Source organism: Tyto alba, unplaced genomic scaffold, assembly GCF_018691265.1.
Source record: "Tyto alba isolate M040663 unplaced genomic scaffold, T.alba_DEE_v4.0 Super-Scaffold_13, whole genome shotgun sequence".
NCBI lineage: Eukaryota > Metazoa > Chordata > Aves > Strigiformes > Tytonidae > Tyto > Tyto alba.
In genome coordinates this window covers 36,340,292-36,354,773 of record NW_024881275.1, presented here as the reverse complement: position 1 = coordinate 36,354,773, position 14,482 = coordinate 36,340,292, and the positions used below count along the sequence as shown (strand labels likewise).

Here is a 14,482-nt window from a genome sequence, read left to right as displayed (position 1 = left end):
GCCTTAGCAAGGACATTCCCTGACCAGCATCGTTTTTGAAGTCCACAGTCATAAGACCACACAGTAAACAAGACGGGCAGAAAGCCCTGTGGAGTAGGTAGATGAAGGATACCTCAGAGCACTGGCAAGAAGCAACAAGTATAGCAGAAAGAACTCTAGGTCAAATATACCCCAGTAAAGTATTTTGAGATGTTTTCATCAACAAATGTTAGCAGTTCAGCTCACGTCTGTTGAAAATTCAGACCTGGATCTGGAATCTCCGTTTACTGATTAAGACAAAAGGTAAAAAAAGCATTTGCCTCCATGGAAAATAAATTAACAGAACGAAGTTCCCCTTTCCACCCAAAACTGTGAGCAAGATGTTTAATTCTCTGGATGTCCAGTGCAGCATGAACTGCAGAGCACAACAGGAATTAGAAAACACATACAAAAGTAAATTAGCAAATGGTTTCAATAAGTTATTTTCCTATTCAAGCTTTCTTGAAAAGTACAAGGTATCTATACACTAGAATAGCAATGCCTAAGGAAAGCTGGCTTCTGAAAAGGGCTTGGTTACAGGATCCATGAAAGCATGTCACACCTGATGGTAATATTTAATTGGAATTGCTGGCTGGCTCCATTGTGCAAATCAGACAGCTATGCCTGTAAAAGCTGGTCCTGAGTTTAACTGGCCATTTGCAAGCATCATAATTCAAAGTTTCCGAGTAATCTGACAATTTTAAACTTGGTACAGTTTTAGAAGCTTCCACGAGGAGAAGCCAATAACTTGGTGCCAGCTAGCATGGGATCACAAAAGAATTTTTTGTGCAATATCCAAACATCAAAAATGATTGTATACTCCGGGAGTGTAAGGTTTTCTAAGGTCACTTAATAACATTCATGCAATCAAATTCAAAATCAATCTACTATTAAAATGAGCTTTAGCCCAGGAAGGAGGCAGGGAAATTATACTGCAGTCCAGTCTCTTAGCAGTGCTGAAAAAGTTAACTGAGAAGTGGCATTCTGAGAGAAAGAAAAGGCAATGAATTCTGCACTGGTTCGGAAAGGGCTGTTACGAGACTTTTCAGAACAGTTTAACATCCACCTAGCAAACTAATGCAAAACTGGAATGCAATTAAAATCACTAGACATGATTCCTCCCTTTCTCTCCTCTTTTGCCCTTCTCTGCCACAACACTACTGGAATAATGGATAGTTACATATGTTCAGTCTGCTTCTCCTGCCAGGTTTAGTATCAGCATGATTAACTTTGTTATCTCCTTCAAACTGATCTAAACTAAAGAGATAAAAAGTACTTTTATCCTGGAAGGACAGGGTCCACACAGGCAATTATACCAACATAGCTATCCTGACATAAATTAAGTGATACAGCTCAAGAATTCCCCCATCACCTTCTTGTTGTATCTTATCTCTACAGTATGCAGTAGTGAAAACAAAAAAAAAAAGAAAAAAGGACAGAAACACATAACAAGGGAAAATCTGTAAAACACCCCACAAAGTCCAGTGCATGTACATTTCATTATTATTGATTAATATGTGACATGACAATCTACGATCTAGTAGTTACCGAAATGACATTTTTAGATGCTAAACTTGTTTAAGCCACAATTTCAAGTTCATTGGCATTCTCCTGCCACGTAAGATACTTGCTTAGAGGGAAAAAACACAGTGCTAAATGTACAGGAAAACAATAAAAACAATTGTATTTTCTACCAAATAGGTAAAGAAACAGAAGTTTTCTCCCTCTTCCCTCCATTTCAGCCATCTCAGGGATACTCTGTTAGAAGAACTTTGAAAAACATGGACTCAAATGAAACCTAATCACAACATGATTTCAATATATAAAGCAATAGTTATTTCTGAGCAGAATGCATTGGTCAGGGTGAGTAGCAAAGTAAACTGATCCAGTACATCCGAAAATAAAGCATGGTTAATTTGTTCAAAACACAGGTAGCTGTGTGAATGATGCCTATAATGTATCATGTGCACATGAGGTGTGCATGATGAAGGACACTTCATTCCTGCTGTGGATATGTCAGCTAGGAGGATGTTTCTCACCTTTGTGAGAATGAAAAATACCTTCAGTGGTGCTAACTGGAAGAAGTGGTGCTGACGGATTTGATACAAATGATTTGTTTTACAAGGATACTTGCATGCTAGTTCACTCATCAATGCACCCACACATCTCCCATCATGAAAATAAAACTTTTTAATCCCCTGAAAGCAAGAAAAATATTTAAGATATATACAATACATTTGTACAGTAAGTGTATGTGATGTGAAATGATGTACATTTTAATGACAGTGGGCCACTACGCTTACATAAAACACAATGCTGTAAGTAATTCTTACGTGAAGAAATTCTTAGGTGTAAATTACGTCATAGCTGTACTGTACCTTAATCAGTTTCAAATTCAGTTGTAAGAAGGGAGCAAGCTGACAGCAGAGAATGCTTTTCAAGCTGTGGACATACAACAGCCTAGCATTTTTTTTAAAAAACTTCAAAATGTAATTATATCAGACCATTGTCCCTTTTTCCACCTCTCTCCAAGAGATTAATTTGTTTCCTACTATCAGACATAGAAGAAGCAAGAAGTGTAACAGCACCTCTCAATACTTACAGAGGCTAAAGCTTCTACGTTGGCACCAGTAAGACACAGGAACCGGACAACATCAAGAATGCCATTGTTTGCTGCCAGATGTAATGGTGTTCTTCCATACTAACATGGGGAAAAAAGTGTCATTACATTAGTCAAAGAACTCCACTCCGAATTTTATGACTAATAATCAAACATATTGTACAATTATGCATACTGATATACAGCAAAGGTGTTGCAAAAACTGTAAGAAAAAGTAGTTTTGATTATAGCTTAAGCACAACTGCCTAAAGCTCAATTTAAAACAAAGTCCAGATTGACTACTTAAAAAACAGAAAACAGTCTTATAGCTAATACACAACTCCTCTGTTTAGAGTTTTTTGTCTATAATTGAGAATGTCTTTCTAATTCCCAGTAAATTTAATCATGTTTTGATTAATTAAATATTAACTTGTTCAGCAACACTAAGTCCTTAACCTTTAAACCCCTGGATTCTATTTCAATCCAAGTATTACTGAAGATTACCTATCTGCAGCACCCTACTTCCACTCAAAGGAATGAAAGGGATGAGTGCAAAAAGTCAGCCTGAAGGAATTTATGCTTTCAGTAACAGACAGAAAGTACTGTAAGTGTTGCTTTCCCAGTTTTTGCTTTGCCCTGTGAGTCCCTCCACTGACAACAGGTCCTCATGACATCCACTTCTGGTCTTTCATGTTCAGAGCTACTGTTACAAATACCATTATCATATATTCTGTGCTTGTAACTTCTCTTACTATTATTTTGCATATTTTCATGCTTTCAATACTGTTCTTCCTGTTTCAACCCCACATTCAGAAACAATCTCACAAAATTACTTCCAAAAGAGTATTTGAAAGCAAAGTTAACTTTCTGACAACTGGAAACTGAAAAGATGCCCGCCTCCTCAAAACCCTACACCTCAACTCAAATAGCACCCTGGCTTATATCAGCAATAGTGTGGCCAGCAGCATCAGGGAAATGATCATCCTCCTGAACTTGGCACTGGTGAGCTGCACCTCAAATACAGTGTTCAGTTTTGGGCCCTGCACTACCAGAAAGACACTGAGGTGCTGGAGGGTGTCCAGAGAAGGGCAACAAAGCTGGTGAAGGGTCTGGAGAACAAGTCCTGTGAGGAGCGGCCGAGGGAACTGGGGGTGTTTAGCCTGGAGAAAAGGAGGCTGAGGGGAGACCTTGTCACTCTCTACAAATACCTGAAAGGAGGTTGTAACAAGGTGGGTGTTGGCCTCTTCTCCCATGTAACAAGTGACAGGAGAGGAAAAGGCCTCATGTTGCTCCAGGGGAGGTTTAGATTGGATATTAGGGAAAACTCCTTCACCAAAGGGTTGTCAAGCACTGGAACAGGCTGCCCAAGACAGCGGTTGAGCTACTAGCCCTGGAGATATTTAAAAGATGTGTACATGTGGTGCTTAGGGACATGGTTTAGTGGTGGACTTAGTAGTGTTAGGTTAATGGTTGGACTCGATCTTAAACGTCTTTTCCAACCTAAATGATTCCGTGATTCTATGATTCTAAATAAATGTGTATGATATTCTACTGAACATAGTCTGTGGAAGAAACAAATGGCGCCTTCCATCAGTATTATGTACATGTGGGACAATGCTAGATGTGAGGACCAAGGACAAATGGTTGTTATGTTAATGTACTCCCATTACAGGGCTGCTGAAGAGGACCAGTAGCAATAAAAGATCTTCTGTTTGATAAGACCCAAACTCACCCTTTCAAAAAACAAGCACGCTAAACATCACTCTACTATACATGACTCCTAAAATAATAACAGGACACATGACAGCTTCGGTAGCCACGATCCCACCCCCACTGAACACTTAAGACCAATTATTTCTTCCACAGCATGCCTGCGGCCAGGCCACTGATCCCAGCTGAACAGTCTCCCTTGGGAAAAGAGGTGCTAATTCAGCCTTGTGCTGCATTAACTCACCTTCCCCAAAATGTGTTCTCAGCTGTGGATTTGGATTTAATTGCCTGGTCAATCACGTTGAAGCTCAGAGACAGGACTGGGAGCTAATTATTTTAATTTTTTTCAGTAGGTAGCTGATGATTTTAATTATTAAAACCAGAAGTGATTGCACTGGACAACCCTCAAGTCAAAAGCCCCACAAACTTTCTTTAGCTGGTTAATACATGAAGGTCAGTGCTTTGGTAGTAAATGGAAGTGTTAACCAGCAAAATGTTACTCCCAGAATATGTACTTTTCCAGAAAAACAAAGAAGCTGTAACATCTGATTCAAACAAATTGCAGATAGCAACATAAAGATTCCTACTAATAACTTTTAAACTTTGTAGCATATATAAAATTTAAATAGGACAGGGAAAGACATTCAGAGCTAAACATCAAACCCTAAAGCCCCACAGCCTGTCAATGTTCTAACTTATTCAGTGGTTTTAACCTATTCAAACCAATCAAAGGAAAATTTCCTGAAATGGCTTACTTTTCTCTTAAAGATCTATACGAGGAAAGCCAAAATGTTAAACCTGTAAAGCATCACATTCAGTTATCCTATACACTGCAACAGTAGCACAACAGAAGCAAACAAGGCACTAGTAAGTATCTCAAAGTTTAGGGTCAGGCCATTAAATGTTATTTTGGAAAGTGCTTACAACAATTATGGATAGTTCACAGATTAGCTGGCAGTAATCCAGCAATATGCACTGGAATCAACACTTTTCGGGTCACAGTGTTTACCAGGTGTTTCTGCCATTGTCACATGTTTGTGAAACAACGAGCAGTATGAAAGTTCCCCACAAGCACCTTACTCAGACTGCTAACTTCAACTTTGAAAAATGATTTTACATTTAACATTTTAATTCTAAGATTCCCTGTACCCTGCCAGTGACAATTTGTTTAATAGATAAATTAAAGCTATTCTATTCTAAGATAAATGTTTGATTAGGATGCATTTTAATAAATCAACTCAATGCAGAAAAACATAAATCCAGCCAATATGACACTTATTTTTGTAACCAGGAATAGAATCTGCAGTTGAGTTAAATTCTTTGTTAGATGACAGTACATGTAATTTGGAAGAATTCAAAGCAGATTTTTCATAAAAACGTACCCGTCTTCAATTCTGTATATAAATTACTGTCATTAGATCACATCAAATCAAGGCCAGCAGCAATGCATTTCATCTGTTCTTCAGCACCTAGACATAATCTGCACAAAGCAAAGCTATACAGCTAGAGAAGAAAGTTGGCATATACTTCAACATTAGAGTTGAGTGGCAAAATATATTGTGGTAATTCACTTGGGCTCTGTCTTTATGGATCTTTAATCATCTATTCAACTGAAACAAACGTAGGTAAATTTGCAAGGAGGGTGATTTAATGCTTTGCATTTGGCCACTGTAAGAAATAAAAAATAAAAGGAAAACCATTTTTCATATCAGAGAACAGGAAAAAGTCATCTAATGCAACAGATGACCTATTCAAGCAAGTAGTTCATTCAGTACCCGTATTCCACCTACCTTATTAGTGACATCTAAATTACAACTTGCTTCACAGAGTGCCGTCACAATAGGAACATTCCCATCCTTGCAGGCCACATGCAAGGGAGTGTTGCCATGTCTGTCCTGGAAATCTACAAAACATCCTTGACTGATGAGAGTTTTAACTACTTCTATCTGACATCTTCTCACAGCAAGGTGTAGGGCTATATGGCCATCCTGAAATCACAAGTAAGTGAGATTTTAAGTGAGATTTAATAATGCTAAAAATCAAAGCATTTTGCAGAGGCACAGTAATTTCATGTAACTGGGTGCATCTTCTTGCTTCAAGAACGGCAATGGTTTCTCTTTTTGAGGATGGGAGCAGGGAGATGCATAGTATCTGTGAGAACAAAAGCTATGGGATGAAAGCAAATTTCTATTATGCCACTGGGCATTGCAGTGGAATGGATGACGTGCAAATATATATTCTCTGCCGACACCTTTCCTAGGAAGTGAGTGAGTGACCAACTGTAACAACCAGCTGAATATTGTAAACCACTATATAGTGTTTACTGACAGAAGTTAGTGATGCAAAAGTCATGCAACCTGCTTAGTGATTAGTGACTTTAGAGACAGAGCTTGCTTTCTCTGTGGAACAACTTAAAGAGACAATGTGACTGGAAAAAACAATTTAATGCTTTTAGAAATGAAAGTATTTTTCTGAACTTGTTTTAATAACTATTTAGTATCTATCAGCAATAAAGGTAACTAAAAGGACAAGCATACCAAAAGTACAAGCAATGAAATACAAAAGTTATTGGTTGTGATATCCCGGGTTTGAGTGAGTGGTGGGGTTTTTTTGGTAGCAGGGGAGGGATGCTACAGGGGTGGCCCCCTGTGAGAAGCTTCTCGAAGCTCCTCTGGCTCTAAGTCAGCTCCACCTCTGCTCAAAAACTGAGCCAATCAGCTGTGTCTCTGTGATAACGTATTTAAGAAGGGACTTGTGAGGAGGAGTTGCGACAGTTGCATGAAGGTCAGTGGAAGAATGGCAGAGAAAAGGGTGGGGGGACGTGTGCTAGAGCAGAGTCCTCCCTGTATCCTGTGGTGAGATGGAAGGGCCACCCATGCTAACCCGCTGCCACCCATGGAGGTCTACAGTGGAACAGATGCCAATATACAGTCTGTGGGGGGCCCCACTCATACATTTAAGGTGACTACACTCAAAAGAGGCTGGGATCTCATGGGAAGAAGCAGCCCCTGATGTTGTAGTTCAGCACTGGGAGGACTGCAGCATGTGGGGGTGTCCCATGCTGGAGCAGCTTGGGAAGGGCTGCAGCCCCCGGGAGGGACTCCAGTTGGAAAAAGTTGGTGTCTCACACTGGAACAGCTGGGGAAACACTGTGGCCCAGAGAGGGACTCAAGTTGGAGAAAAGTTGTGGAGGACTGTCTCCTGCGAGAGGGGGACCATGCTGGAGCAGGGAGAAGTTCCAGAAGTTCCACCCTGCTCTGACAGGGAAGTAGCGGCAACACTGACTGCAGCTTCCATTCCCTGCCCCTGCACTGCTGGGAGGAGGAGGTAGAGAGATTGGGAACAGAGCTGAGCCCCAGAAGAAGGGAGAGATGGGGAGAAGTTGTTTTCAAGATGTGGTAATGCTTCTCACTGTCCTACTCTGTCTGTTAAGTGATGCTGTTGTTAGTGTCTGTATTAAATTTAAATTCTTTTTTTATTCCCCTATCAAGTCTGTCTTTTGCCTGTGACTGTAATGGGTGATTCATCCCTCTCTGTCCTTATCTCGATTCCCAAGACTTTGCTTACTTCCTCCTTCTCAGTGCTGGGTGGGCAAGGGGAGAGTGAGCAGCTCAGTTGCCCTCTGAGCTGAAACCATGACATGGGATTACACAATGAAAGATAAAACCCAATTCTGAATCAGAAAGAGTTATAGCTTTAAATAGTTGGAATTTAGCTTACTGAAAATAGGTGTGATTTATCCAATCCATAGGAATCAAAGGCAAACAGTAAATCCACCTTTTTCCTCTTAACAGTTTGTTGCCAATTACAGAACCAAATGTTCCTGCCATTTTTCATAGAGTGTTACTCATAAGGTGATAACTGATAAGGTGATAATGAATCAGCAAAAATCCAGTAATGGAAAAATAATCAGTGGGCAATTCTAAAGACTAGTGCAGTCATCAACAGCCTCTGTGTGAACTCAGAAAACCCATGTCATGGTAACAATGCTGGCTTGCAGCATTCAAATGAAGCAATTCAGACACGGCTCTGTGACACCTGTTATCTCTGGATATAATTCCTCATCAAAAGCAATTCAAACTAACCTTGTCTGTTGCATGAAGGTCAGCCCCATGTTCTGCCAAGCATTCCACAATATCATGGTAACCCCTAGCAGATGCAGTCAGGAGCGGAGTCTCCCCTTCTTTGTTTTTAATGTTCACATTGCAACCTGCTTCACAGAGTGCTTTGGCAACAGAGTAGTAGCCGTGCCAAGCAGCACAATGCAGTGGGGTTTCTTCTTCCTATCAACATGGAAAATCAAAAAACCCAACAGAGCTGAACCAAATGCCAAGAGGAACAATTCCCCAGCTTAGCTCAGAATGAGGGGAAAATGACACGAAAGAAGAAAGACAAGACTACTAAATAAGCCTTATAAAAGGAACTTTCTTGGTTCTCTCATTTGAAAATTGATCCTCATTCATAAGCAGCTTCTATATCCTGGGACTACAGTACTGAGGGACTAATCCAGATTGCTCACCAAGGAGGTGCAAATCCCACTAGACTTGCAGTTCGAGGTAGATCACTCTGCTTATCATGTTGCACATCCTAATGATTTAGGTGTAGGCAGTGACTTGGGTACTTGGAAACCCGAGTCCTTTAAACGTGCATCACGACAAGCGTTTGAAAATGTAGGCATTTTGAGTTCAGTTGTGACTGAAGTTCTAATTTGCTTTTTGCTTAGAGCCCTGGTAGCTTCAAAATATTCACCTTCAATCTCCTTGTACTTCATAACAGTTTTGTGGAACATCATTAAGAAACTCAAATGTTTTACAAAATTATGCTACTGAAAGTAGCCCACTGAAAAGCAGGGAGGATTAAAACCCGCACAAGAAGTCATTTTATCAAATTCTAAGAAATGGGATACCCTTTCTGTACCCGGAAAATATCAATGAGGAGACAACTGATACTGACAATAGTACAGGACTTGGACTGTACTCAAGGTTTCTGTAAAAATCTGAGGAAAATTAAATAGTTGAACAGTACGTTTTGTGGTCCCTTGATCTGCTGCTGCTTAAACAATATAAAGGTGGTCCCAGTGGATGCAGTGCTTGGGAAGGCTTGTGGAACTCCCCCACACAGTTAAATTTGGGTCAAACGGATGTTTTTTTCTATTAAGCCTTTTCTTTCCTGTTTTCTCACAGGAGTTCAGAGGTCTGAAGAACTCCTCCTGAGCCCTCCTCTCATTTTCAAAAATGAGTGCTTGACACTTCAGAAAAGTCCCATGATGGCTAAAAATAAGCTGAGGTCAAGGCAAAAACTAGTAAAAAGCTTTAGCTGAACTCACAGAGCACATACCACAAGCCGTACCTTCACGATGTTGAGTTTCTCTATCTTCAAGCTTTCATTTTGAGAGAATCTGCATTTTGTAACAGTAGTTGGTCCACACATACTGGTTTTTGCATAGTCTTAATCTATTAAGAGGTATTGAAACCTCCACAACACTGTTATTTTTTTTTAAATGCAAACATACCAGAGGCTGCAAGGCAAGACTAAGAGTTTTGACCACTCATACAAAAGTCTTATTTGTTGAAGTAAAACAGACAGTGTCCATGACTCACCTTGTCCTGAAAGTTTGGATTGGATCCAATGCTACAGAGAAACTCAACCACATCCACGTGCCCGTACCGAGCTGCAACATGGAGAGCGGTCTCCCCAGACTGCAATTACAGAAGAACATGCCAATGTAATTTCATGTGTCACCCCTGGATATACACTGCCGTGTACAGCCTGAATGTCTGTATCCTGCATGGGGTACTCCTCCCTCCCCGTAACCCAATGCCACAGCTGTTGTCAGCAGAGATCTCCTGTTTACAAACTGTAACTGTATGTGACAGATACACCACCACCTGACAGGTTCTATCTTCAAAGGTTTTCCTTTGTCAGAACTAGTTTTCCCACCTAACTTGTTTCAGGTCACAGCCACAATGGGGTTTTGGAGCAACATGAGGGGGCAGCTGCATGTGCAATTGGTGTTGAAACAGATGTCCAATTTCTATTCATACTATTTCCATATGCTCCCCCCTCTGCCCTGTATATACAAATGTAAGGAGCTGGTCTAATACCTCAGTATATCCTGGCATATTTTGGTCATTACGTGTAATTATTTGTGGCCTTTTGTTAAAATTATATGAAAAAGAAATGGTATTACTATTAAGAGAGTAACTTCTTTCCCTCAAACCCTATCAGGAGTCAAGCACCGATTTTGCTATGTGCCTTGCCCTGCACTAGTTCCCTCAACAAAGCAAACTCTGTTTTACAAGTGTAATTGCCTCTGTACCAGAGCTTTGACTAGTATAAAAACACCACTACCGTATAAGATGTTAACAGGAACCAGTTTCTAGGGAAAATGTTGCTCAAGTAACACTGCTGGAGACAAGGTAAGTGCTCATCAGCTATAGATTGTTCGGCTTCATTATACTCTAGCTTAATAACAGTCAAATTTACTTGTCAGACAAAAGTGATTTTCAATCAAGAGGAATGAAAAACAGAATCATGATTTTACCTTAAGTTCCAATGATAAATCTAGTCTTCAAGCAAAAATTAATTTAAGTTTGTACTTCCCCACCTAACCACCATGTATTCACCATATTTAATATGCACAGTTGGTTAACATTTGTCAGGAAAATAATCAGTACCTCCAGATACTTTAAAGCTGTGTTATCACAGCCCTATATGTCAGCTTATAAAACCACACTAAAAAAGCCAGTCACATTCTCAGAATTGTGGCATAGCTGAAAATAATTTCCATTGAAAGACCTCTCTCTTTGCTAAGATGAAAGTTATTAAAAAAAGGCTCTCTGCATGAAAAAGGAAAAGAATTTTTTCCTTACCCTATCCTTAACATCCAAAGGACATTTATTATCATTGAGAAATTTCAGAGTTTCTACATGACCATGTCGAGAAGCCCAATAAATTGCATTAGATCCAGCCTGTAAAAAATATTTGATTACACATGTTATCGATCAATTTAGAATCCTAATTTTAGATTTTCAGCTGAGGTATACATGCATTTAGATGTACACAGATAAACTGAACAGTTATACAAGCTTATGTTAACGTACTTACTTTTTTAAAAAAAACCTTCAAATTGGTTTAACAACCCCACATACCAACAATGACCACAAAACCCCCCTCTATGCAAGGATGATTAACAGGATCACTGTTTGCAAAGATAATCCTCTTCCTCCTTGTAAGGGAGTTTTTTTGAAAGAACAGCCATGAGAGAAAAACATTTCTGCTGCTTACTTTACCATCTATTAGACAATCAGACAGTGCTTCAAGTTTGCTTTTAATTCATCCTAGACTGTTACAACACATTTTGAAAAAAAGCTTGTTTCAAAGCATACCGGCCATTCCATACAAGTTTTAGTTGCAATATCCCCCACTGCTAAAATACACATTTATCATTCCATATTAAATAAAGTTCATCATTGAGTTTTAGGGCAATCACTAACTTGTACTAACTGAGGCAATTTTGTAAGCATGAAATACATTTTAAGATTAGTATAATTCAAATTACTTCAGCTAATAAAGTGATCAAAACCAGAGGATGTGCACTAGTAATAAATGACATTATTAAAGATTTTCTTTTATCTTTTTGCCATGGAAAACAGAGGACAGTCTCTACAACCGAGATTTTGTAATTTCCAATACAGCTTGGCCTGAACTGCTTGTCTTCTGCTAACTGTACTAAAAGGCTTATACAGAACAGTGACAAAGCAGAACCCTGACCTTATCTTGAACATCAATACGGGATCCACGCTTTAAAAGTAACTGAAGCATCTGAATGTTTCCACAGCCAGCAGCAATCAGTAGTGGAGGTGTTCCATGCTAACCGTGAAACAGAAGCAAGAATGATATATTTAATTTTTGAAGGATTAAGAAAGAAGAGTGGAATAGAAGGCAGGCACTGAATGGCATCTCTGGATTTTCAGTTTCAAATTAAGTCTTCAGTGAATACTGTATAGAAAATAATTTGTCCCTTTGCCCAAAGAAATTTACTACACAGCAATCTTCCGTATTTTTGGGATGAATTCACATTTACTAAGTGATACACCCCATATTAAAAGCATGCTTTTCAAATTAGGAATATTAATGTTAAACTCTCATTAGCCCAGTTTGGTAAGGATGTTCCCCTTGGAACTTTATATCTACATTTTAAGCCAGATGACCTAATGTGTTTGCCATGCTACCTCAAAAACACAAGCCTCCAGCAACATATGGGAAAGTTAAATGGGACTACACCATTAAAACAAAAAATACAGTGATTTTTTGAAAGGTTCAAGACCCCATCACAATAAAATAACAGACACTTCTATAGTGCTCTTCATGAATATTTCTCAAAGTACTTTATAATGAAAGTCAGTATAATAATTCAAAAAAGTGAAAATTAGAGGAGAGATGATTTATCCAGGGTTAAATAGCAGAGCCAGCAACAGAACTTTGGTCTCTTGGTCTCAGTTCCACTACTCCTCTCAGCACAGCAGCAGCACACTGAAACACTGTAGTAGGCAAGTAATTTCATTTCTGAAAATGAACAACACTACCTAATGTTATGTTCACATAAACAGTTTCTGCAGTATGGGACTTTTGTTTCTGACAGTGCTTTGCAATGTCAATTTTGGAAGTCTGGTTATTCCTACATATTCTGCCATCTTCATCTGCCACAAAAAACAACTGCAAAGAAAAGCAAAGGCTGATACCTTGACATACCACAGCTCTTGACAACAGACTTGATTTATACTTTCTCTCTCAAAGGCCTAGGCTAAAAAATCCTATTTTGGGCTCCATTTTCAGGTACTTTGAGAAGACTGAACCCAGAACACATTAAAATTTCACCTAAAGAAAGGCAGAATTACTTCTCATCCACTTATCTGTTCATTTTCATTTCAGGTGTTACATTTCTATTTCACAATCACATTGCTCTATTCAACAGGGTAATAGCTAGTCCCCCACACACCTCAACACAGACCCACGCTACCTTGTTGGGTTGATTGACATCATAATTTGTCAGAGATCCCAGAAGGTGCTGTAATCCAGGAACATTGTCATCATTGATGGCATGAATAATAGCTTTCATCACAAAAGAATCTTCCTCATCCTTATAATTAAGTGAGAAAGAATAAAAATTGTTAGCTTCAAGGAAAAAAATCCCTCTCTCAACAGCTGCCAAGACATCTAAAAAAAATGAAAAAGTAAAATTTTCAAAGTCTTCTAGAGCTTCAGCTGCAAGTTGTAATCCTTCATGAAGCATATGGCTAACATGTATGCATGTTATTTAAAAACCCACACCAAACACCCCCCCCCCCCTTTTTCTAGTACAATATGCTTTCCTCTTCTTCACACACAAACCTGTTACTTATCGAGATTCCAAACAGGTTTCTTTTATTAGGTATTTTCTTTTTCCTCCTAGGACTTTCAATAGATGTAATACTTTAATGAACTCGAACTGATTTAATGCGAACATTAAGAAAGCCAAGAGGTACACAAACTGGAGTATCAAGCTTCAGCCATCCAGGAATATGACACGGGAGAAGCACTTTTGATCAAGCTTTCATCTATTCAAATGGACCAGTTAAAAATCTAGAACATAAGTAATGAACCTAGGTAACTCCGCAGGTGTAACTTTATTTTTCTGTAACATGGAAGTACACACTTACCAGAGTATCATCGCTCCTAGCAACACTCATGTTACTTCTGGACAAGAAAGATCTCGATAATCTTTGGCACAAGGATATTAAGCGCACTGATTGCTTTTTAAAAATAAGAAGAAAAAAGCTATATGTAAAAAAAGATCAAAACAGAATACTTGTGATAAGATGCTACTGCAGAGATTTTAAAGGAATACTGTTGTATTAGCAAAACAAACTGGAGTTTGACTTCAACACCCCCCATCTCCTTTTTATATTGCATTTCAACCTCCGATTTCTTCTTTGACATTTGTAATCCAAGTAAGTTATTTGTAGGCACTAAGCAAAGTTACATAATGTTTTTGGATTGCTACTATTTCACCAAGCAAACAAAGCAAACCAGATTTGTATCACATCCTCTTGTTCACATTGAAAATATTTAAATATATGTATTTTAAAGTATATACACACAGGAAACCTAAAC

At 38.9% G+C, this 14,482-nt stretch overlaps 1 protein-coding gene across 2 annotated transcripts in view; it reads right to left on the bottom strand.

Annotated features, from left to right (window-relative positions):
• The window catches only part of DAPK1 (death associated protein kinase 1), an 88,507-nt gene that overhangs the window by 18,099 nt on the left and 55,926 nt on the right, over positions 1-14,482 (bottom strand). For both annotated transcript variants that reach the window (XM_042787888.1, XM_042787887.1), the window contains 8 exons: positions 14,029-14,121; positions 13,350-13,469; positions 12,101-12,199; positions 11,200-11,298; positions 9,928-10,026; positions 8,413-8,610; positions 6,118-6,315; positions 2,621-2,719 (listed from right to left, as the gene is read on the bottom strand). In XM_042787888.1, the coding sequence (XP_042643822.1) occupies positions 2,621-2,719; positions 6,118-6,315; positions 8,413-8,610; positions 9,928-10,026; positions 11,200-11,298; positions 12,101-12,199; positions 13,350-13,469; positions 14,029-14,121 (1,005 nt within the window). The remainder of the gene's footprint in view (positions 1-2,620; positions 2,720-6,117; positions 6,316-8,412; positions 8,611-9,927; positions 10,027-11,199; positions 11,299-12,100; positions 12,200-13,349; positions 13,470-14,028; positions 14,122-14,482) is intronic.